The following is a 23,026-nucleotide window of genomic DNA, read 5'->3' as shown; positions in this document are numbered from 1 at the left end:
CATGTCTTTTTAAAATCTTTCTTCTGTCACCTTATATATATGCCGCCTTGTCTTGAAATCCCCCACCCTAGGGAAAAGACACCTGCCATCATCCTATCTATATCCATCATGATTTTATAAAGTCTATAAGGTCATCTCTCAATCTCTTATGCTCCAGTGAAAAAAGTCCCAGCCTATCCAGCCTTTCCTCATAACTCAAACTCTCCACTCCTGGCAACATCCTGGTAAATCTCTTCTGAACCCTCCCCAGCTTAATAATATCCTTCCTATAACAGAGTGACCAGAATAGGACACAGTGCTCCAGAAGAGGCCTCACCAACGTCCTGTACATCTTCAACATAATGTCCCTACTCCTATACTCAAAAGTCAGAGCAATGAAGGCAAAAATGCTAAATGCCTTCCTAACCACCCTATCTATATGTGATGCTAATTTCAAAGAATTACGTACCTGAAAGCCCTTGGTCTCTCTGTTCTACAACATTACTCAAGGCCCTACTTTTAATTGTATAAGTGCTGCCTTTGTTTGTTTTACCAAAATGCAATACCTCACATTTATTCAAATTAAACTCCACCTGCCACTCTTCAGCTCATTGACCCAATTGATCAAAATCTCTTTATAATCTTAGGTAACTTTCTTCATAGCCCACTATACCATCAATCTTGGTGTCATCCACAAAGTTACTAAACATGCTTCCTATGTTCTCATCTAAATCATTTATATAAATGATGAAGAATATCTAGTTGAGAAGAATATTAATTTCAACAGAATCTGTGAGGGTTAAATATGGAGAAAAGACAAAAGAAATAGTGTTAACACAGTGTGGAGCTGGAGGAACACAGCAGGCCAGGCAGCATCAAAGGAGCAGGAAAGTTGACGATTCAGTCTAAAGAAGGGTCCTGACCCGAAACGTCAGCTTTCCTGCTCCTCTGATGCTGCCTGGCCTGCTGTGTTCCTCCAGCTCCATACTATGTTACCTCTGACTCCAGCATCTGCAGTTCTTACTATCTCCAAAAGAAATAGTGCGTAAGTTTCTGTGAGCATTTCAACGTTGTTTCTGTAAATATTAACATTTACCATTTGGAAACAACAGAGAAAAAATTTGGCAATCTGCCTCCCATGATACTAGTTCCTTAAGATTCCTTCATTCATTAAGAAAGCTTTCAAGTCAAATTGATGTAACTTCCCCTCCAAAAACCCATTGAGATTTTAGATAAAGTGTAAATTTCAGGGCTGAAGTCAATAGATTTTTTTCTAAAGAGGGGTATAAACGGATATGGAACCAATGCAGGCAAATGGTGTTAAGATAAAGATCAACCATGAAGGAACTGAATGGTGGAACAGAATGAAGAGGAGCAATAGTCCACTCCTATTCCTAGGTTTATAACATTAATAACTTGCAGTTTTAAAATTCTTTTGCAAAATGTCAGCTCTGTTGACTGGGCCAGCAGTTACTACCCATTCCCTAACTACCCTTGAGAAAGTGTGTGAGCCATCTTTGTCACTGCTGCGGTCCATCCAGTGTTAATACATCCACAATGCTGTTATGGAGAGTGCCCGGGCGTTTAACTCATCGACATTGCAGAGACAGCGATATAGTTCCATGCCAGGATGGTGTTTGGCTTGGAGGGGATCAAGGTGTTCTCATGCCTTTGCTGCCCTTGTCCTTCTAGATGGTATAGGTCATGGGTTTGGCTGTTGAAGGAGCCTTGGTAAGGTGCATCTTACAGATGGTACACATTGCTGCCCCTGTGCATTAGTGGTGGAAGGAGTGAGCATTTAATATAGGGATAAATTAATTTATAGATGTGATAACTCTACAAGACCCATAGTCAATCAGTAATTTTGGAGGTTGTTGAGGATGAGTTCCCTTGGTAGGAGGCAATTGCCTACCCAGATGGAACTCATCACCTGAGCCCTTAAGAGCCATGTAGTGGGGCCCTCTTGTGGTGCAGTGGTAGTATGCCTAAATCTAGACTGAGAGGCTCAGGTTCAAGTCCCACCTGCTCCAATCTATGAACAGATCGATTAGAAAAATAAGTTGACCAGGTGGAAAGTAGTTAAACTTAAAAAAATGTCAGGGGAGATTTGGTGCTGGGAAGGTCATTCAGTAATACCACTTCCAGGTAGAATAAAGAAAACAGATAAAGTAGGACTGGTACTGTTGGTGGTTAGTAGTTTTTTAAAAAAATGCATAAAGCAGACCCAGGGATGCAGCATTGTATATCCTGCTCTGGGAATAGCCACGGTACATCATGAGTAGTGACTCTATTTTGGCATTTGACAATAAATGATGTTCCCTTCCAGTCAGGCTTCCTGAGTTATTCCAATGTATTTAACACTGTAAAATGTCCAAAGGCACTTTCCAGGAATATTAACATGGGAAATTTGATACAGAGCTGTATAAAATGTTATAGGTCATGTTTAAATTTGTAACGAATCAGAAAAACCTGGTACAACAAGATTGTTCCAGTGCAACCAAAACATCACTGAATTAATCCACAAAATTTATAAGCTTTTTAAAGCTATTATTCTTTTCAGAATATGGCATTTCTGGTAAGGATGGAACTCTTTGCTCACTTCCAGTTGCTCCTAATACAGTCATAGTCATAGAAACATACAGCACAAAAGCAGACCCTTTGCTCCAAACAGTCCATGCTGACCATAATCCCAAACTAAACTAGTCCCACCTGCCTGCGCTTGGCCCATATCCCTCCAAACATTTCTCCAAATGTCTTTTAAATGTTATAACTTCCTCTGGAAGTTCATTCGACAAACAAACTACTCTCTGTGTAAAAAAAAATTGCCCCTCATGTCTTTTTTTAAATCTTTCTCTTCTCGCTTTAAAATTATGTACCCTAGTCTCCGACCCTAGGGACTGTAGTTCTAAAGGACATTAGTGAATGGCTTGTGTTTTATGACCATCTGTCAGCTCCACAATCGCTTCCACCCTTCCAAGGTTTCTTTTCATTTGTAGATGCTTTCAGCCTGTTTTCAAATTGTTAGACTTTTACGGCTGGCACAATGTCATCTGAATTATGAGTTCAGGCTTTTAAATTCATAGAACTGCAAGAGAAACAACATACTTTGCAGCCCTGCCATATTAGAATTCTTTTTTCATTGCTAATCGCAAGGAATTTGTGAACTATTGCAAAATGTTTAGTATGATCATGTAACGGAGTGGACTGATATTGCATGTTTTGTGTGAAATGCATTAATTTCCCTTTGCACAGCATCTGTTATGCAGTCCGAAAAGGCAGTAATTTAATTTAATTCAATCTAACTGACTTGTTTGCAAGTAAATTGACATGTTGAGCACGCTCAGCACTTAACCTGAGCAGAAGTTCCAAAGTCGACCAACTTTCAGCTACTGGTTTGAATTAGACATTACAAATGTCAATGTAATTAACAAATGGAATTTTTCATTACCCATAAAAACAGAAGGAAGAAAAATAAGTGTGTAATCACTAGAGTCAAGGCCAAGGACTTACACTTTTACCATTTAAATTCCTGTTCAGTATAGGTCTGCAGAAAATATTGCTCATTGGTCTGAGTCTTCATTTTCAGTTCTATTTGATCAAACTTGGTCAAACCAATCCAAACGATGGTGCAGAGTTTGTGCAAATTAGACCCAACCTATCTTGAGTTTTCAGTGACATTTTGTGGTAGTTTAAATAAAAAACATGGCACCATAAGCAGGCTCAGGTCAATAATCACCAAGAGTTTCCAAAAACTAGTGCCTGTACTCCCAAGGCAGTGGAAATGGCGGCAATATTAATTATGACCACTGCTATATCTGTGAATATATAGGTGTACCGATGATGTCACGCCACGGAATATGAAAGTATCTAAAGTTGCAATTTTTGGAATAATTGCTGGCTCATTCAAATCCAGCATTCAATTAAATGTTATGTTTTCCTATTTGCTGTGACTAAAGTTTTAATATCTCTTCAAGCAAAATGTTTTGGATTGGAAATGGACGTTGTTAGTCAGAAGTTCATTCAAATCAAATATGCAATAGCTTTCCAGTATTAACTGCAACTCAAGTGTCTTTGTGTGTCACCGGAACTTCAAATACATTATTCCACCTAAATTGGATTATATGTTTGTGTTTTAAAAATGTTTTGTACAATCAGATTGCAAAGGGAGAATCATGATTTAACCTACTGGTGCCAAAATAGCTAAAAACTGTTTACGTTAGAATTTCTCCCAAGAACCATTCAGATAAAATGTATCCATATTCTCCAGCTCTGATGATCATATTTGTTCATTGTTAGCTCACTATGAGTGTGGGTTTAAAAGCAATGCCCTAACTTTTTATGTGCATCTTCAGTGCTCCACCTGGCAGTGTCATTGATCATAAACACAGCCTTCCTATAATTGTGTAGCTTGTAGGGTTTTAAAATTAAGCTGTTCTTGTTTGGTCACAAAGACTCAGATATGTTGTAAAAACTGCTTTTTGAAAAATTAATTCATGGGATGTGAGTGCCACTGGCTAGGACAGCATTGTCGCTCCTCCCTAATTGTCTTTGAGTAGGAATTGGGGAGATGTCTTCTTGAGCTGTTGTAGTCCATTAGGCAGTGAGTTTCAGGATTTTGACCCAGTGATACTGTAGGGATAGTGATATATTTCCACGTCAGGGTGGCAAGTCATGGTGTTCCCATGTAACTGCTGTCCTTGTCCTTCTAGATGGAAGTGGTTGTGAGTTTAGAAAGTGCTGTCTAAGGAGCCTTGGTGAATTTCTGCAGCGCATTGTGTAAATGATACACACTGCTGCTCCTGAGCATTGGTGGTGGAGGAAGTGGATGTTTATGGATGTGGTGCCTATCAAATGGGCTACTTTGACCTGGATGGTGTCAAAGTTCGACTGTCAGTGGAGCTGCACTCAGCCAGGCAAGTGGGGAGTATTCCAACACAGTCCTGACTTGTGCCTTGTAGATGGTGGATAGGCTTTGGGGCGTCAGGAGGTGAGTCACTGTAGGATTCCTAGCCTCTGACCTGCTCTTGTAGCTATAGTATTTATATGGTGAGTCCAGTTTGGTTTCTGGCCAATAGAACTCAAGGATGTTATTAGTGTTGAATATGTTTGTTTTAATTTACTGATAAACTGAATTCTCAGCACTAATATCACTAGCAAAAGGTACGGGATAGTTTTTTTGAAGTCATTTTCACATATTTAAAATGAGGTTACTCATACATTGTGAAAGAATGCTCTCATTAAAGTGCTTGTAATAGACCCAGTTCCCAGTGAGTCAGTAAAACTGTACCAAGTAAGCACACTCAAATTCAGCTCCGTAAGGAAGGTACAGTGCTTGGCTGGTAGTGAGAAGGGCACTACTCCTGACATTCTTCATGTACGCCCGATCAGTCTGAGCCGCTCCACGCTGCTCTCAAAGCAGCTGCGGGATGTTGAGACTGTCACACATCTCCTGCTGGAATGTGCCTTTACAAAGGCAGTCTGGAGAAAGTTGCAATGGTTTCTTTGAAGGTTCGTCCCAAGCAGGTCTGTGACGCAGGACTCTGTGCTCTACGGTCTGTTCCTCGGGACACACACCGAAACAAACACTGACTGCACCCGGACGACCATAAACTCGGTGAAAGATACTCTTTGGTCTGCCTGAACCTTGTTGGTATTCCAAAACAAGGAATTGACTTCAACTGAATGTTGCAGACTGGCACATTTCAAGGTCCAGGACTACATGCTGAGGGATGCACTAAAGCTTGGGGCAGTGGGGAAAGACCACTGAAGAAGGGTCTAGGTCCGAAACGTCAGCCTTCCTGCTCCTCTGATGCTGCTTGGCCTGCTGTGTTCATCCAGCTATACACCTTGTTATCTCAGATTCTCCAGCATCTGCAGTTCCTACTATCTCTGAAACACTGTCTGAGGTCTTCCTGCTGAAGGTAAATGAGGGTCCGTTCAGTTATCAGACCCTCTTAGCACCTCAATGCATGTAAATATGGACTTGTATGTGTAAGAGATGCCTTTGGTTTGTTGGGATAGAGCCAAACACCAATGTTTTTGTTTCCTTGATATGCTACTGGACAGAACCAAAATGCATTTGTGACAATGTATATATACAAACAGATTTTTTTATGAATAAAGTATATTTTTGAAATTTAAAACAAGCTAATGATAAAGATCTAAAATGCTTCCTACTTGAGTCTAGGCCCGAAACGTCAGCCTTCCTGCTCCTCTGATGCTGCTTGGCCTGCTGTGTTCATCCAGCTCTACACCTTGTTATCTCTGCTTCCTAATTGTGCTGGTTCTTTACACTCAGTGATATGTAAATATTTGTGCAGAAATTTGGTGGAAAAAATAACATTTTGAAACTAATGCCTTTCTAAAATTCGTTCATGGGATGTGGGGGTCACGACATCCCTAATTACCCAAAGGGCAGCCACATTGCTGTCAACCAATAGCATCTGAAATAGATGCGCTACCACAATAATCTTCTGTATAAATACGACTTCAAATGTCAGAATAAAAAAATGCTAAAATTACCACCTCCTCAATAAGAGGTTTTTTTTTGTGTAAAGCAGTATTTAAATGTAACATGTTATTGACATAGAAAATTGCGAAATAGGAAGGAGACAGGTAACCTACATAGTCTACAAAATAAGTCATAGCTTGTTAATCTCTTTCTCTTAATTGATCCTTCATTAAATAATTAAAGAACTTGTTGATGCAATGAGGAAATGATACTATCACAGCAGGTCAGAGAGCTGATGAAGAGTCATTTAGACTTGAAACGTTAGCTTGGTCTCTGTCCATGGATGATGTCTGACCTGCTGTGATGTCCAGCATTTGTTGTTTTCAGTACAGATTTCAGCATCTGTAATTATTTGCTGCTAATAGGAAATGATACATGTTAGTAGCTGTATTACACATTAAAGTGTAATTATATAGGGTGAGGGAGTTGGGACAATTTCTTAACTTTTGAAGAAGGGTCACTGGACCCAGAACAGTGACAGTTGTCTCTCCACAGATGCTGCCAAACCTGCCGGGTTTCTCCAGCAATTTCTGTTTATGTTTTGGGGAGAATTTGTCCCCCCATTTGCCATCTTACATCAATGAGAAAATTCCAACCGTCTACTGAATCACAAGTGTGAAAAGTGGGAAGTAGTTCTGTTACATTCCCAAGTGTTTCAATGTGAAGTTTGACTTGACTAAAGAAACACCCTCAAATGGGCCCAACGCACTGAAATTTTTAATGCTGTGTTACCTGCAGAATGTAGCCACGAATGTAGTCTTGAAGGGTCCATCCCAGAGAATGTAAGATCTGAAGTACTTCCTCTTGCTTGAGAACACTAAACAGACGATCAAGCAGGATTTTGAGGCGGATGGGAATAGCCTGGGTACCATACAGCATTAGGCTACTAATGTCAAACACAACGTTAGACTGGACAATCTCCACCTGACTCTGTTGATAAAGATGATTCACTTGCAGTTTGTCTAGGGCTGCAGGAAGAAAACCACAAATTGGTATACTATGAAAAGAATCAAAAAAGAAACAATCTTCTGAGACTGTGAAATGTGCCATCCAGTAAACTTTATCATGCTTTATTTTAGAAAACAGCTTTCAATATATCTTTCTTTATTTTTAAATTTTATTTTAAGTTAATGAGAACGACGCCTATGCACTGACAATTTTCACTGTATGTTATATTGAATATATGTGAAAATAAACAATTCAATCAATTCAATACATTGAACACAATACTCCATCAGTATTATGTCTTTTAATAGCCAAATCCTCACCTTCATAGTCAATAATATTTCTATTATGCAGTTTACTTGCTGAAACATATTAAAAATAAAGCGTTCCTCTTGAAAAAAATATAAAATCTTCACTTTCAGGCAGATTTTCAGAGACTGAATTTCCATGCAGGCTACTGAATTCATGATTAAGCCATTTAAACTGAATATTCCAGACGTCTGCCAATAGTTGAATGTACTGTGAAGTTATTCAAATCCACCACACTAAAAGCAAAAGATAAGCCACTTGATTTGTCAATGTTAATGTGACTTGCTGCACTCTCTCTGAAAATAGTGATCAATATGAAGGCCAAAAATGATAACTTCTCAGTGGGAAATGCATTCCTCTATAAAGCAATGTATAAACATGATACCATATTGACACAGAATGTTACACTCTCAGAAGGAATCAGGCAGCCTGGATCATTTATAAAATGAACCATAGCTTGTCAAGTTCTGAAACTTCTGAAGGATTACAGGAAATATACTAATGATTTAAATTATTAATTGCTTGAACTATGGATTGAAATTTAAATCAACACATCACATAATTAGAAAAAACCTTTCCTTGCGGGGCCACACACTTTACTTCATATAAGGTAGGAGAAAAAAAATAGATTTACAGTGTACCTTCCATTCAGAATCTGCAATGTTCTCAAAGTGAGTTGATTTATATTTATGAAAACCTTTAAATGATGGATGTCAAATAGTTTTATGACAAACTGTGGCATCACATCCTGTGCTGCATTTGAAGTAAGTAAATTTTGGACCTTCACGTTTATTTTCTTAGAATGTTATCAAGAAATCATCATCTCCTTGAACAAAGCTCTTAGGTTTTAAAAAAAAATCTTTGCAGAATGTGGGTACCACTGGGTAGGCCAGCATTTTTGCCCATCTCTAATTACCCAGAGGGCAATTAAGAGTCAACTATATTGCTGTGCGTCTGGAGTCACGCGTAGGCCAGACCAGGTAAGGATGGCAGTTTCCTTCCCCAAAAGGACATTAGAGAATTAGATAGATTTTCCCCTGACAATTAATATCATTAAACCCAACTCCAGTCTTTTATTGAATTCACCTTCTGCCATGGTGGGATTTAAACCTGGGACTCCAGCCATTATCTGGATCTCTGGATTAATAGTCACATGATACTGCCACTAGGCCATTACTTTCCCCCTCTATCCCATATCTGATGATAACATTCATATTGATCATTAAACATCTGTTAAGGCCTCAAACCAAAGGATACACATACAAACCTTGGGGAACACTGGCTGTATAATTGAGTTGACCTCAAATATCAGAAGGCATTCTCTTTTCACTCAAACACAAACAGTGGTCCTGCTCACTGCACTAAAATATTGTTTATGTTATACTGCAAATGATCTGCCACATTATGAAAGATGTGACTTTATATTGAACACTGTTAATTGGAGGAGGGGAACGCTTTTCAGGAAACTAAAGCTAGTTAAGGAGTTATTAATTTGCACGAGACACTTACAGATCCAATTTTACATGGGTCTTTGCTTACACGTTTCTTTCTAAATGCTGCAGCCGCGAGCTTTACGTTCACCTCAATTGTGCTATTTTCCCATTTCCATTTAAAAATACAACATTGTCTGTTCACATTGGTCCAGCTCTTACTGTTTCTGGAATCTAGCATCTGTACGTAATCTTTCTCCTGTGTTAAGCTTTCATGTAAATGTTTTCTGATGCCAGTTGACAATTTAATTTTCTGTGTAGTAATCATAAAGTTTAGACCAATAAAGGGGGGCATCCAAAGTAATCAGACCCCGCTTTTTAATCGAATTCCGGTCCAACTCCATTTCCTTGCCTTTTCCAAACAGCCTTATTTCATTGCCTTACCCAAGTCCCATTTATGCAATGTTACCATGTGCACCTCAATAGTTATTTGTGAGAAAGCATTCGATCTTCTCTGTCTAAAACATAACCATTTTTTATTTATTCATTGTGTGGGATGTGGGCGTCGCTGGTTGGGCAGCGTTTATTGCCCATCCCTAGTTGCCCTTGATAAGGTGGTGGTGAGCTGCCTTCTTGATCCACTGCAGTCCACCCGCTGTGGGCTGACTCACAACGCCATTAGGGTGGGAATTCTAGGATTTTGACCTAGCGACAGTGAAGGAACGGTGACATATTTCCAAGTCAGGATGGTGAGTGGATTGGAGGGGAACTTGAAGGTGGTGATGTTCCCATATATCTGCTGCCCTTGTCCTTGTAGATGAAAGTGGTTGTGAGTTTGGAAGGTGCTGTCTGAGGATCTTTGGTGAATTTCTGCAGTGCATCTTGTATAATAGTACACACTGCTGCTACTGAGTGTTGGTGGCAGAGGGAGTGGATGCTTGTAGATGCAGTGCCAATCAAGCAGGCTGCTTTGTCCTGGATGGTGTCAAGCTTCTTGAGTGTTGTTGGGGCTGCACTCAACCAGGCAAGTGGGGAGTATTCCATCACACTCCTGACTTGTGCCTTGTAGGTGGTGGACAGGCTTTGAGGAGTCAGGAGGTGAGTCACTCACCACAATATTCCAAACTTCTGATGTGCTCTTGTAGCCACTGCGTTTATGTGCTGAGTCCAATTTAATTTCTGATCAATGATGACCCCCAGGATGTTGTTAGTGAGATATTCAGTGATGGTAATACCATTGCGTGTCAAGGGGTGGTGGTTAGATTGTCTCTTATTGGTGATGGTCATAGCCTGGCATTTGTGTGGCGCCAATATTACTTGTCACTTGTCAGCCCAAGCCTGGATATTGTCCAGATCTTGTTGCATCTGAACATGGACTGCTTCAGCATCTGAGGAGTCACAAATGGTGCTGAACATTGTGCAATCATTGGCGAACATCCCCACTTCTGACATATGCCAGAGGGAAGGTCACTGATGAAGCAGCTGAAGATGGTTGGGCCTAGGACACTACCCTGAGGAACTCCTGCAGAGATGTCCTGGAGCTGAGATGATTGACCCCCAACAACCACGACCATCTTCCTAAGTGCCAGGTATGACTCTGACCACAGCAGAATTTGCCCCCTGATACCCACTGATTCCAGTTTTGCTAGGGCTCCTTGATGCCACACTTGCAGCCTTGATATCAAGGCCTGTTACTCTCACCTCACCTCTGGAATTCAGCTCTTTTGTCCATGTTCAATACTCAAATTCCTTAACTATTCTGCCAATAGTAATTCCAAATTTGTGTTACCTTTTTACAGATTTGTGAATCAGGAATAACGTTACGGTGAATCATGCGTGATGGGGATTGTTTGTTGTCTTTACAGATGCCAGTCAGCAACAATGGGCTGACAGCAAGGGTCATCCCACAGCAACAAGAGACTGTTTGTGGCTAAAGCAGGGAATGCATCTTCAGCCAAGGAGTGGGAGGAAGCCCTACCCTCTGACCCAGCAGGCCTACAGCCCAGTGGTGGACACTGCTGGGAGTGCAAGGAGGCTCCAACAAGCAGAGCGATGGATCCTGGACTAAGGTAAGTTCCGAACATTTAGGGCAGAAAGGGGCAAGGTACCTGAGGAAGGGGTTCTGAAGGTCAAATGGAAAGCTATCAAAAGGGAAGCCATCATCTTATGTGGAGTTGCCCCTCATGTACACAGGGAAGGAAGCGCAACCTTTTTTTTAACCTCAGACGGTGAAAGCAGACTCTCCACTCTCACCCGTCTGTCCAAGTCAATTGTGCTATGGTGGGCATGCTACTGAATTTGATACCAGCCTCCTGCCAACCATATCATGAGAAGCCCAGCATGTTGGCATCATGACTCAATGTCACCATGCCAAACTTTATACATGCCCAGATACCTACAGTCCCCATTTGTAAGCATAAAATCCTGTCCAATGCCCACGGATTTTAAATGGGTCAGAGTTTGGATCAGAGGTGGGCAGGCACACAAACTGGCAGCGCCACACTCTGTGCTGGTTCACTGCCAAGATGCAGACTCTGCCCTACCTTCATTGCAGGAAGCCAGCGATCCAAGTTTCCAGTCAGGCAAGGTGGGCAGTCACCACTGACCTGGAGCCTGTCCAAGTGAATCTGGTGAGCGCAAGGTTGGGGGTGGGGGGTGGGGGGTTGTGGGGAGGTGGGGGTAAGGAGGAGAGGCGCGGTGGCATAAAGGATCAGAAGAATAACCCAGACCCCCTTCACCACTTTTACACTGCCACCCCACCCTACATCCCATTGGGTCCATAAAAGCCACCAGAGCACAGTCTGCTGACCATTCTCTGGATGGTTTTCTTTAAAAAGTGAATATTAACTTGCATCCCCTTGTGCCACAGTCTTCACTTGGGCCGGTGGGATGTCAATCTTTTTAGTACTGGAGTGTCTTCCATTGGTGTAAGATATTGGAAACCACACATTGGCCTTGGCTTTTATTTGGTGATGCACTTAAGGATCTAAAGTGCCCTGCATGGAGTGAGGATCTGGAATTATTATTCCCACTTCTCCTTTCTGCTCCCATTGAAAATCAAGCCCAACCTTTTAAAAAAGATCTGCGAATGCTGTAAATCAGGAACAAAAACAAAGCTGCTGGAAAAGCTCAGCAGGTCTGGCAGCATCTGTGGAGGAGAAAACAGAGTTAAAGTTTCGGGTCCGGTGACCCTTCCTCAAAAGGGTCTTCCTCAGAGTTCTGAGGAAGGGTCACCGGACCCGAAACGCTAACTCTGTTTTCTCCTCCACAGATGCTGCCAGACCTGCTGAGCTTTTCCAGCAGCTTTGTTTTTGTTCCAACCTTTTAATGCCACATCTAGAGTACAGCTTTCAATTCTGGTCGCCACATTACAGGAAGGATGTGGAGGCTTTGGAGAGGGTGCAGAAGAGGTTTACCAGGATGCTGAGATAACAAGGTGTAGAGCTGGATGAACACAGCAGGCCAAGCAGCATCAGAGGAGCAGGAAAGCTGACGTTTCAGGCCTAGACCCTTCTTCAGAAACTGCCTGGTTTAGAGGGTATGAGCTATAAGGAGAGGCTAGAAAAACTCGGGTTGTTTCTTCTGGAGTGGCAGAGGCTGAAGGAGATTTGATAGATGTCTATAAAATTATGAGATGCATAGATAGGGTTGAAAGTCAGAATCTTTTTCCCAGAGCTAAAATGTCTAATACTAGGGGACATGCATTTAAGGTGAGAGAGGGAAAGTTCAAGGAAGACGTGAGAGGCAGGTTTTTTACACAGAGAGTTGTAGGAGTCTGGAAAGGACTGCCAGGGATGGTGGTGGAGGCAGATATGAAAAGGGTCTTTTAGACAAGCACATAAATAAGCAAGGAATGGACAGATATGGACCAAGGGCAGGCAGAAGGGATTAGTTTCATTTGGCATCATGTTTGGCACAACATTCATGTGTTGTATAGTTCTATATGTTTACCTCTCTCAATTTTGAAATTCTTTCACTTCTTTAACTTCACTGAAAAAAATTCCAGATTCCTAAGCACTCCTTAGTACTTATAACCTTACATACCTGATATTATTCGGTGAAACATTTCATTTTCATGCTTCTAAACTCCTTCCTTTAATGAAGCGCCCATACTATATGCAATACTGAAACAGTCATTTTAGCAATGACGAATATAATTTCAACATAACCTTGTTGCTTCTATGTTCAGTATTTCTGGTCTACTACCATTGCCACCTGTTTGCATCTGTGGTTTCTCTGTCCCAGCTAGGGGAAATATACATTGGGAAGTGACAGTCAAAACCTGGATTCCAACTCCAACTTGATTAATTAAAATCCATTAAAGTGGGCCCAAAGCAACAATGCACTAGGTTGGTGCTGCGAAGGGACGGGAGAAGGAAGGTGGGAAATTGGGGTGTCTAAAACATTTTAACAAGAACATGTGTCATTCTAGCAATCCTCCAGGACATTACAATGCAAAACATCGAAGAATTGTCAACAGGATGGGTGGCACGGTGGCTCAGTGGTTAGCACTGCTGCCTCACAGCACCAGGGGCACTGGTGCGATTCCACCCTCAGGCGACTGTCTGTGTGGAGTTTGCACATTCTCTCTGTGTCTGCGTTAGTTTCCTCTGGGTGCTCCAGTTTCCTCCCACAGTCTAAGAATGTGCAGGTTGGGTAGATTGGCTGTGCTAAATTGCCCATGATGTGCAGGTTAGGTGGGTTAGACATGGGAAATGCAGGGTTACAGGGGATGGGGTTTGGGACTGAGTGGGATGATCTTCGGTGTGGATTCGATGGGCTGAATGGCCTGCTTCTGCAAAGTATGGACTCTACGGGAAACCGTTCAATTGGATCCCCAAGATTGCCTTGGCATGTCATTGTCAACATCTCCAGTTGTCCTTACCATGTACCACCCATCCATGTTTACAGTGGTCACACTGACGAATGTTAATCTTCCCGGCTTGAAAGCACTCACAGTTACAGTTCACCAGTGTGCAGCGAATGGACTGGAAATAGAGAAAGAACGAAATATCACCACACATTTACACAACACAATCTTCACCATATGTGTAACAAATACACAAAATTTATTTTAATGTATTCCAAGCATTAAATAATGGAACATGTGCTTACTCAACCACCAGGCCAAGTCATTCATTACAACTCATTAGACTATTAAGAGTGGCAACTGGTGACCTAGCATTTAAGATACCATTCAAAAAATATTAGAGTTTGATGCAGATTGTGGAATTCATTGTCATCTTTTATAAAGACATTTTCTATGTCATGGCACAAGAAAACACTGAACACGCATCTCGTTTCCCATTATAAGGAAACACTTCAGGTTTTACATTGCAAAAATAGTTGGAAAGACCACTGTATTTGACCCTCGCAGTGAAACTTGCATTTTGGTAGACATTGTAGCTGTGGCTCCAGTTATCTTTCAACTGCTTGCTTATGGATGTTGCACGTATGATTTAGAGATTAAATGTGTACAACAGCATGTTTTAGGAAAACATTTCACCTTCAATAATCACGCCACAAAAGTTAAGTCGATCTAGCAGTCACATCTGAAATTTCCTGTAGATAGCCAGCAACACACTGCGACCCATCTATTCTTAATCAAGAGTGATGGGTACGTGAGTAGGAAAGGTTTAGAGGGATGTGGGCCAAATGCTGGCAAATGGCAAAAAAGAGACATTAAAACCAACACAACTCAAGGACACAAGTGAAAGAAAAAACTTTCTGATCTTCTGTCTCAGGCTTGCTGCAGCACTCCAGAAAAGCTCAGTGCAAGCTGAAAGAACAGCACCTTGTCTTCCACTTGGGAACTCTACAGCCTTCTGGACTGAATATCGAGTTCAACAGTTTTAGGGCGTGAGGCACCTTCTCCCATGTCCTTACCCCAACCACCAAACGCCAGGCCTTGTCATCACATGGTCTGCTATTACACACAGCACATTGTTAGCCACTAACAGTCCCCATTAACAGTTCCCATTAAAAGTCATTCATTCTCCTAGACTGTTATCCATTCCTTTGTGTGTCCAATTGTCCTCTCTCTTTGGGCTCTAACTCCTCCTATTGTTTACTCCTTAACCTCTCCCCCTACTATATCTTCTGCATAAAAACCAATGGTTTTCTAGCTACAAAAACAGGGTTGACCTGAAACATTAAACTCTGATTTCTCTCCACAGATGCTGCCAGACCTGCTGAGCTTTTCCAGCAATTTCTCTTTTTGCTTTTGTCACGAGTGCTCCCAGCATTTCCAAACCTACAGGCTAGACTTCCAGCATTTGCACACTGCAGTTATATGACAAGCTAACACAGAGTAGAGAGCTAAAACAAATACAAAAACAGCTGTGTGGAAAACTTGGCAGCTCCAATTAGTAAAGTCAAGGGTGAAGATTGAAAATGCAGATTGATGCAGGGAGGCAGCGACAACACAGTGGTGCCCCACTTTGGGTTCTTAAATGGTTTATGATGCCTGAACAGAGTGTATTACATCAAATTATGCAGAGATAGTAAGAATTGCCGATGCTGGAGTCAGAGGTAACTCAGTGTGGAGCTGGAGGAACACAACAGGCCAGGCAGCATTAGAGGAGCAGGAAAGTTGATGTTTCGGGTCGGGACCCTTCTTCAGAAAAAGCATAAAATTATGCTCTGTGTTTTAGGCAGCCAATTTCTTGTCATGCCCACATAGAACTAATGATAAGAACAGCTCTACAATTGCCACTGTACATTGCCATATCTCTGTACTCATTTTGGTAGGGTTATCTCGTAAACTTGCTAAAGTAGAGGTCAGCCTGTACGATAAATTATATTCCTGGTGTTTGATTTTGTTGTAAAGGAACAAGTCTTTTCAACTTAAATAAAGATTCCTCACAGAGGTACGAAGGCAAAGTTGGCCAAAGTAGACTGAGAAAATTGTTTTTAAAAGGACTGTAAGCAATGCCAGACATTTAAGATACATTCTAATGAGAAAGACAGATTCTACAGTAACCTTATATGACAGCTTTATACCCAGATGATGACACACAGCAGCCACTATCTCTCAATTCCTGCACTTTTGCTAAATTACAAGACTGTGTGTTCAATATCCAGCACTGAATGAACAAGCATTTTCCTTAATTAGATGCTGAGAAGCTCAAAACCATTTTGTTTGATCCCCTCTACAAACACCACTGCCTCACTTCCAACTCCTTGTACATTGCTGTGACAGCTGTTTAACATAAAAACGAACCACTCAGCACTTTGGTGTCTTTGGACAACAACTTATATTTCATTTATTGTTCAGGGAACTTGCCATGAGCCAAGTGGCTGCCATATTGGACTACCTTCATAACAGCAGTAACAATAATTAAAATGCAGTACATTGGTGCATTTTGCCTATGTTATATCATACAATTTAAAAGAAATAGATGAGCGGAGAGACTGTAGGAGCTCAGACACATGGATTTTTTTAATGGAACAAGATGATAAAGTTGTCAAAAAATAAATACAGGGACAAGAGAAGAATAGTAGAAGTAAAACTAGATCCATAGAAAGCATGGAGTCTCACCACTGTTTCAGGGGTTAATGGATACAAGTTCAGCAAGCACTACCATAATACCCCCCCCTGGAATGTATATCCAGTCATTTTGGGGATGTTTCTGCTGAGATGGATATACCAAGCTGGGAATTTTCCAAATGTTCCATACCTGTCTCAGAGTGAGTGACAGTAATCTGACATTTCATTCTCTCCTGCCAGAGAGAGGCAGCCAAAGCAAACACCGGCTGTCATGTGGTAGCCAGGCCTCCTGATAGAACGGGAGCCACTAGCTGCAAATCCATCACTTTGAGGATATACATGTTGACTCTGAGATGTACCACAAACAGAAGGAATTCCATTTTCTTCATGTCTGTTTCTATATGTAACACCATGAAGCAGGTCAAAACCCAGTAGCCTGACTGCAGTAATGACCACAAAAGGCCAGAGGGTGGTTCCAGAGCTACCCTTTCTCAGCATGGCTCTGGACTCCAGTGCTCACATGGACAGGATGCATGTGATGAAGGCGGTGTTGTCACATGAAATAGGCTAGAGCAGACTGTTGGGCTTCCACTGTACCAGTGTGGGAGAATTCTGACAGATACTCAATGGAGCACACATGAAGATTTGTGGTGCTGTGCTTTAGGCTGTACCATCTTGAGGATAGCACAGTGACTCAGTGGTTAGCACTGCTGCCTCACAGCACCAGGGACCCAGGTTTGATTTCCAGCCTCGGGCAACTGTCTGTGTGGAGTTTGCACATTCTCCCCGTATCTGTGTGGGTTTCCTCCGGGTGCTCCGGTTTCCTCCCACAGTCCAAAGATGTTCAGGTTAGGTGGATTGGCCATGCTAAATTGCCCATAGTGTCCAGGGATATGCAGGCTAGGTGGGTTAGCCATAGGAAATGCAGGGTGATAGAGTAGGGGGTTGGGTATGGGAGAGATGCTCTTCGGAGGGTCAGTGAGGGCAGTCAATGGCCTGCTTCCACACTGTAGGGGTTCTATCTCACCATTGTAAGTGTACAGTTTGTGCCTCCAGTTACACAGAGTGTGAAGGTGATGTTCAACATGTATAATACACTGGAGTATTGTATACCATTCTGAAAATCACATTGTAGGAAGGATATGAACGCATTGAAGACAGCACAGAGGTGGGTTATAAGGATGGTGTCAGGGATGAGGAACTTCAGTGATGAGTGTAGGTTGTGGAGTAAGGAGGTGCCCCATAGCCACTTAAGAAATCAAGAAGCTCTGGATGGAACAAAAAAATGAAATTTGTCTTAACTTTCTGTGAATTATTTCTTTTTACAATTAATATAATTAAGATGGCACCAGCTTATGGTGACTTATACACATTTTACTGTATTTTCATAAATACAAGTAACAATAAATTACTATAAACTAGCTTGACGTTGTTGGGTCTGCTCTCGGAGAGGAGGAGGCTAAGAGGAGATCTGATACAGGTTTTCAATATCATGAGCAGGCTGGATGGAATAGGTCGGGTGAAGGTGCTCCCATTCGCAAAAGGAACAAGAGCAAGAGGGCATAGATTTAAAGCGATCTGCAATAGAAACTAGGATAAAGTGAGGAATAACATTTTCACAGAGCGTGTAGTTAGGGTGTGGAATGCACTGTCTGGAAGTGGGATGGAGGTGTATTCAATTGAGGCACTCAAGATTACATTGGATGGTTGTTTGAATAAAAATAATGTGCAAGCGTGTGGAAAAAGCAGGAGATTGGCACTGGGGACTGGTGCTCATTTAGTGAGCTAGTGTAACATAAATGGGCCTAATGACCTCCTTCTGCACTGTAACACTTATATGACACTGTGGTTGGGCTGTCTATGGTGGACTCCCCTGAAAGCAACATCAATCAATGTAACTCCACTCCCCATTCATCGACAGTCGCAGGTATTAGCTTTGTTCTATTACTGACCAACACTTCGCCCTCAACGCTAAAATTAAAGCCACAACAAAATAAACAATCCAAACCAAATGTACAAATACCAAAGCTGACTTCACCCATTACCTCAGCACCCATTTTCCTGACCCAGACCTCCTGTGTGGTGCAGCCTCAGTAGTTGCTACATGCCTGGTAGATGGTTGCCAACTTATAGTGAGGAAGACGGCAGATAGCCTTGCAAGGTGACCTCTAACCTTGATGACCCATGTAAGGTCACTAACATAATGTGGCACTAAATACTGATCTTGGCTAGACTCTGAATACAGACATCCATGGTTTCTTGGGCCCATTGCATTTGCTTTGCTTGTCTGGAGTTTGTCTGAAGTAGACAGGTGATATTATTTCCTCCACCTCCTGCGCTGAGGCCTCCAGAGCAATGTCAGAAAGCCTGTGACTCTGGCCTCTGCCATGGTGTGCCATCACTGGCTGCTCTTTACATCAAAATCTATTTTGGAATGACTTACAGCAATATTTTTAGCTTATGGAAACCTTTTATTCCCCTGCTCAGGCGTGCAGGCACAGAAAAGGACCAGTAAAATCATTTAATGATCAGGCAGCACCATAACTGTGGGCTGTGGACTCTATCCAATTGCAATGTCCAATCACAAACAATGGCTAGCCTAGCTTCAATGGGCTGAATGGTATACATCAGTGCTGTGGAGATTTATGTTGAATAAAAACGTACATGCTCTCACAAATATAAAAACACGCACACATTTCGAAGTTGTAAACTAATGTAAAATTTGTACTATTGCTGATTTGCATTAAATGAAAATTACTAGTTCTCCTCCCCAGATGGCCCTGCATAGTCATAAAAACACAGCCAGCGCAACACATCTGTTTTCAAATGGTCTGGGCTATTATTTTCTGCGCCGTTATTTATTTCCCCGCAAAACTGCCGACTTGCACCAGAACAGTTGAGGTTTCGGTCTGTTCTGGTTTGCAGCTAAAGAACATTTTACTATTGCACTCTGATCTGACTTGCTGGTGAGGAGGATTCTATGTGATTACAAAAGTGTAATCCCTTGGTATCTCTGTTTGGCAAGCTTAGCAATTGCTGGCTATTTTTTTTTCTTTCCCTCGAAGTGCTGTTTTATCTCATTGACTCTGGTAAGGAGGAATGCTCAAGACACATTGCTCCTGCCAATGACATGAACACTAATGATGCCTGCAAACCAGGAATGAGTTAAGTGCAGATTCCTGCCCAGTTGTAATCAGTTATGCAGCACAATGAAAGCATTACCACTTATTTCAATTGAAAGAGCACTGTCTTCCATGTTTTAAAAAGTCACTTCTGGGTCACAGTATGGCTTTTAAAATAAGCCAATCCCTGCTAATTATACACAGTTTGCCAGCTGAATATGCAGACCATGAATAAATGGGGGTTCAGGATACTTTGATCGTTGCACTTAAGAAAATCTTAGGCTGAGTACAATCAAGGAAAATGGACTGTATGGGAAGGAGATCCACCATGCGACTCCATTCCTGACTAATATCTCTCACCTCCAACAGAAATAATGCCCAATACGTAACAATACGACAGTCGCATTAAACAGCAATGAGTTTCCCTTATCGAACAGTTAAAAGTGATCTTGCCATGCATTACTGCAGATGACTAAATAGTGCCACATATACACAAACTCCATACAGGGCTCACGAATTGCTTTTAAAAATTTTAACCATCATTCCTAATCATTTTCATCAGACTTTACTGGAATTAGAGCGTCTTCAAGAAAAACTGCTCGTTTAGCCAACTCAGTTGTGGAGCGCAATAATGCACTAAGAAGAAAGCAGCCTCAAAGTCAACAATATTGTTTAACAGACTGAGTCCTGCAAATCTCAGCAAGTTCTGAGTTACATGATTTTCATGCTCTATCAGTGTCCTGCAGACCAAGTTTTAATTCCTGCAGAGTCCACGGTAGCCACAGATCTCAGCTATCACTGTTTAGGCCACAGCTGGAGTGTTTCGAATCATTCTGTGCTTTCAGATAAGGGCTTAAAGCAGATACAGAGGAGATTTTCCAAGATAATTCCAGGGATGAGAAACTCCGGCAAAGTGGAGAGATTGGAGAAGTGGTGAGAGCTGTCTTCAGAACACAGAAAGTTAAGGGAAAGCTGTATTAGAATTGTTCAAATTTTGGGAGGCTTGGATAGAATAAATAGGGAGAATAGTGTCCTCTGGCACTGGATCTTCACAGTCACTAGTTCAAAATCCTGGAGCTCCCTCCCTAAAGGCACTGTGAGTCTATTTGGACTCAAATGGACTGCCTGCTTCAAGAAGGCAGCTCAAGACCACATTCCTAAAGGCAACTCAGGACAAGCATTAAATGCATCCCCTGAATGAACTGCTTTTTAAAAGTAAAGCAAAGAAAGATAGAGCAGAAATTAAGAGTCAGAATAGATTACTTGAAACAGTGTGAAATCAGATTCCATTGGCAGTTTGAAAAGGCATTTGGAGTTGTATTCAATGAGACTTAGTTTGCAAGTTTTTGATGATAAAGCTTGGCTGTATGACGAAATTGGATAGCTGTACAAAAAAGCTGGAGCGGTCACAACAGGGCACATATCCTCCTTTCTCTGCTGTAAGATTCTTCATCCATGTCCAAGATGTGGCGGTGCCAGTGTTGGGCTGGGGTGGTCAAAGTCAGAAGTCACACAACACCAGGTTATAGTCCAACAGGTTTATTTGAAATCACAAGCTTTCACAGCATAACCCCTTCATCAGCTGAAGTGAGAGCGTAACACACAGACACAGAATTTATAGGCAGAGGGATCAAGGGCAGAGAGATCAAAAGATCATACAAATGGTGTGAGTGGAGTGTTGAATAATAAGTCTGTGCAGGTGATCAAAAGTGTCAGACAGTGTGAGTGAAGTGTCAACAGCTGAATAACAAGTGAAGGGATGACCTATAATCCGATTAAATAAAGCAGAGAGATAAGTACAAAAAAAAAGTAAGGTAGTGATGGAGACAAACCAAATGACTGGAATAACATGATAAGTATAAAATTTGCATGCTGAGGGCCTAACCAAAGTAATGAGTAATCCAAAACTGTACAAACTAATTAAGGTAGAGAGATCATAACAATTTACCAAGGTGCTGGTGTCAAAGCAGGACATTAAGGAACGTTTTACAGATACAGAACAGTGGGGTGGGGTCACATGTAGTGTGACATGAACCCAAGATCATGGCTGAGGCCGTCTTCATGGATAAGGAACTTGTCTATCAGTTTCTGCTCGGCGATTCTGCATTGCTGTGTGTCATGAAGGCTGCCTTGGAGGATGCTTGTTATTCAGCTGTTGACACTTTACTCACACTGTCTGACACTTTTGATCACCTGCACAGACTTATTATTCGACACTCCACTCACACCATTTGTATGATCTTTCTCTCTGCATATAAATTCTATGTCTATGCGTTTCCCTCTCACTTCACTTGACAAAGGGTCTACACTTCGAAAGCTTGTGATTACAATAAACCTGTTGGACTATAACCTGGTGTCGTGTGACTTCTGACTTTGTCCACTCATCCAGCACTGGTACCTTCACATCGTTCACAGCAAACTACCCAGCATTCAGTATCGACCACAACACCACACAACCCTGCCAATGGCAATTTTGGCAAGACATGTCAGATCATTAACATGGTTACTACCATCACAGGGATGGCACTATTCATGTGAGATATGTATCCATATAGTATCCATGTGGCAGGGATGTGGTGTTGAAGTTGTACAGCGCCTTGGTGAGACCACACCTGGAATATTATGTGCAGTTTTGATCTCCTTTTCTGAGGAAGGATGCTCTTGCTCTTGAGGGACTGCAGTGAAGGTTTACCAAGCTGATTCCAGGGATGGCGGGTCTGACATAAGAGGAGAGATTGACTAGGTTAGGATTGCTTTTACTAGAATTCAGACGAATGAAGGGGGATCTCGTAGAAACTTATAAAATTCTAACAGGACTGGACAGGGTAGATGCAGGGAGGATGTTCCCGATAATGGATGTGTCCAGAACCAGGGGTCACAGTACGAGGATTTGGGGTAGACAATTTAGGACAGAGATGGGGAGACATTTCTTCACCCAAAGAGTGGTGAGCCTGTGGAATTCATTACCACAGGAAATAGTTGATGCCAAAACATTGAATGTATGCAAGAGGCAACTAGATATAGCACTTGGAGCAAAAGGGATCAAAAGTTATGGGGAGAAAGCAGGATTTGGCTATTGAGATGGATGATCAGCCATTATCGTGAAGAATGGTGGGGCTGAATGGCCTCCTCCTGCTCCTATCTTCAATGCTTCTGTGTTTCTACGTTTCTACATCACATGTGGCAACACAACCCTTGACGTGGATGGCAGATACTCAAGTGACTCGGCCAATGCTGCCTA

At 41.8% G+C, this 23,026-nt stretch overlaps 1 protein-coding gene across 1 annotated transcript in view; it reads right to left on the bottom strand.

Annotated features, from left to right (window-relative positions):
* bnc1 (basonuclin 1) overlaps positions 1 to 23,026 on the bottom strand; it is a 107,523-nt gene that overhangs the window by 36,667 nt on the left and 47,830 nt on the right. The window contains exons 2-3 of the mRNA XM_020528550.2: positions 14,060 to 14,162; positions 7,223 to 7,458 (exon numbers count right to left, since the gene is read on the bottom strand). Coding sequence (XP_020384139.2) covers positions 7,223 to 7,458; positions 14,060 to 14,162 — 339 coding nt within the window. The remainder of the gene's footprint in view (positions 1 to 7,222; positions 7,459 to 14,059; positions 14,163 to 23,026) is intronic.

The sequence above is a fragment of the Rhincodon typus genome, chromosome 33 (assembly GCF_021869965.1).
Source record: "Rhincodon typus isolate 14 chromosome 33, sRhiTyp1.1, whole genome shotgun sequence".
NCBI lineage: Eukaryota > Metazoa > Chordata > Chondrichthyes > Orectolobiformes > Rhincodontidae > Rhincodon > Rhincodon typus.
Note: the sequence above shows the minus strand (reverse complement) of the source record. Positions and strands in the feature narration are given on the sequence as shown.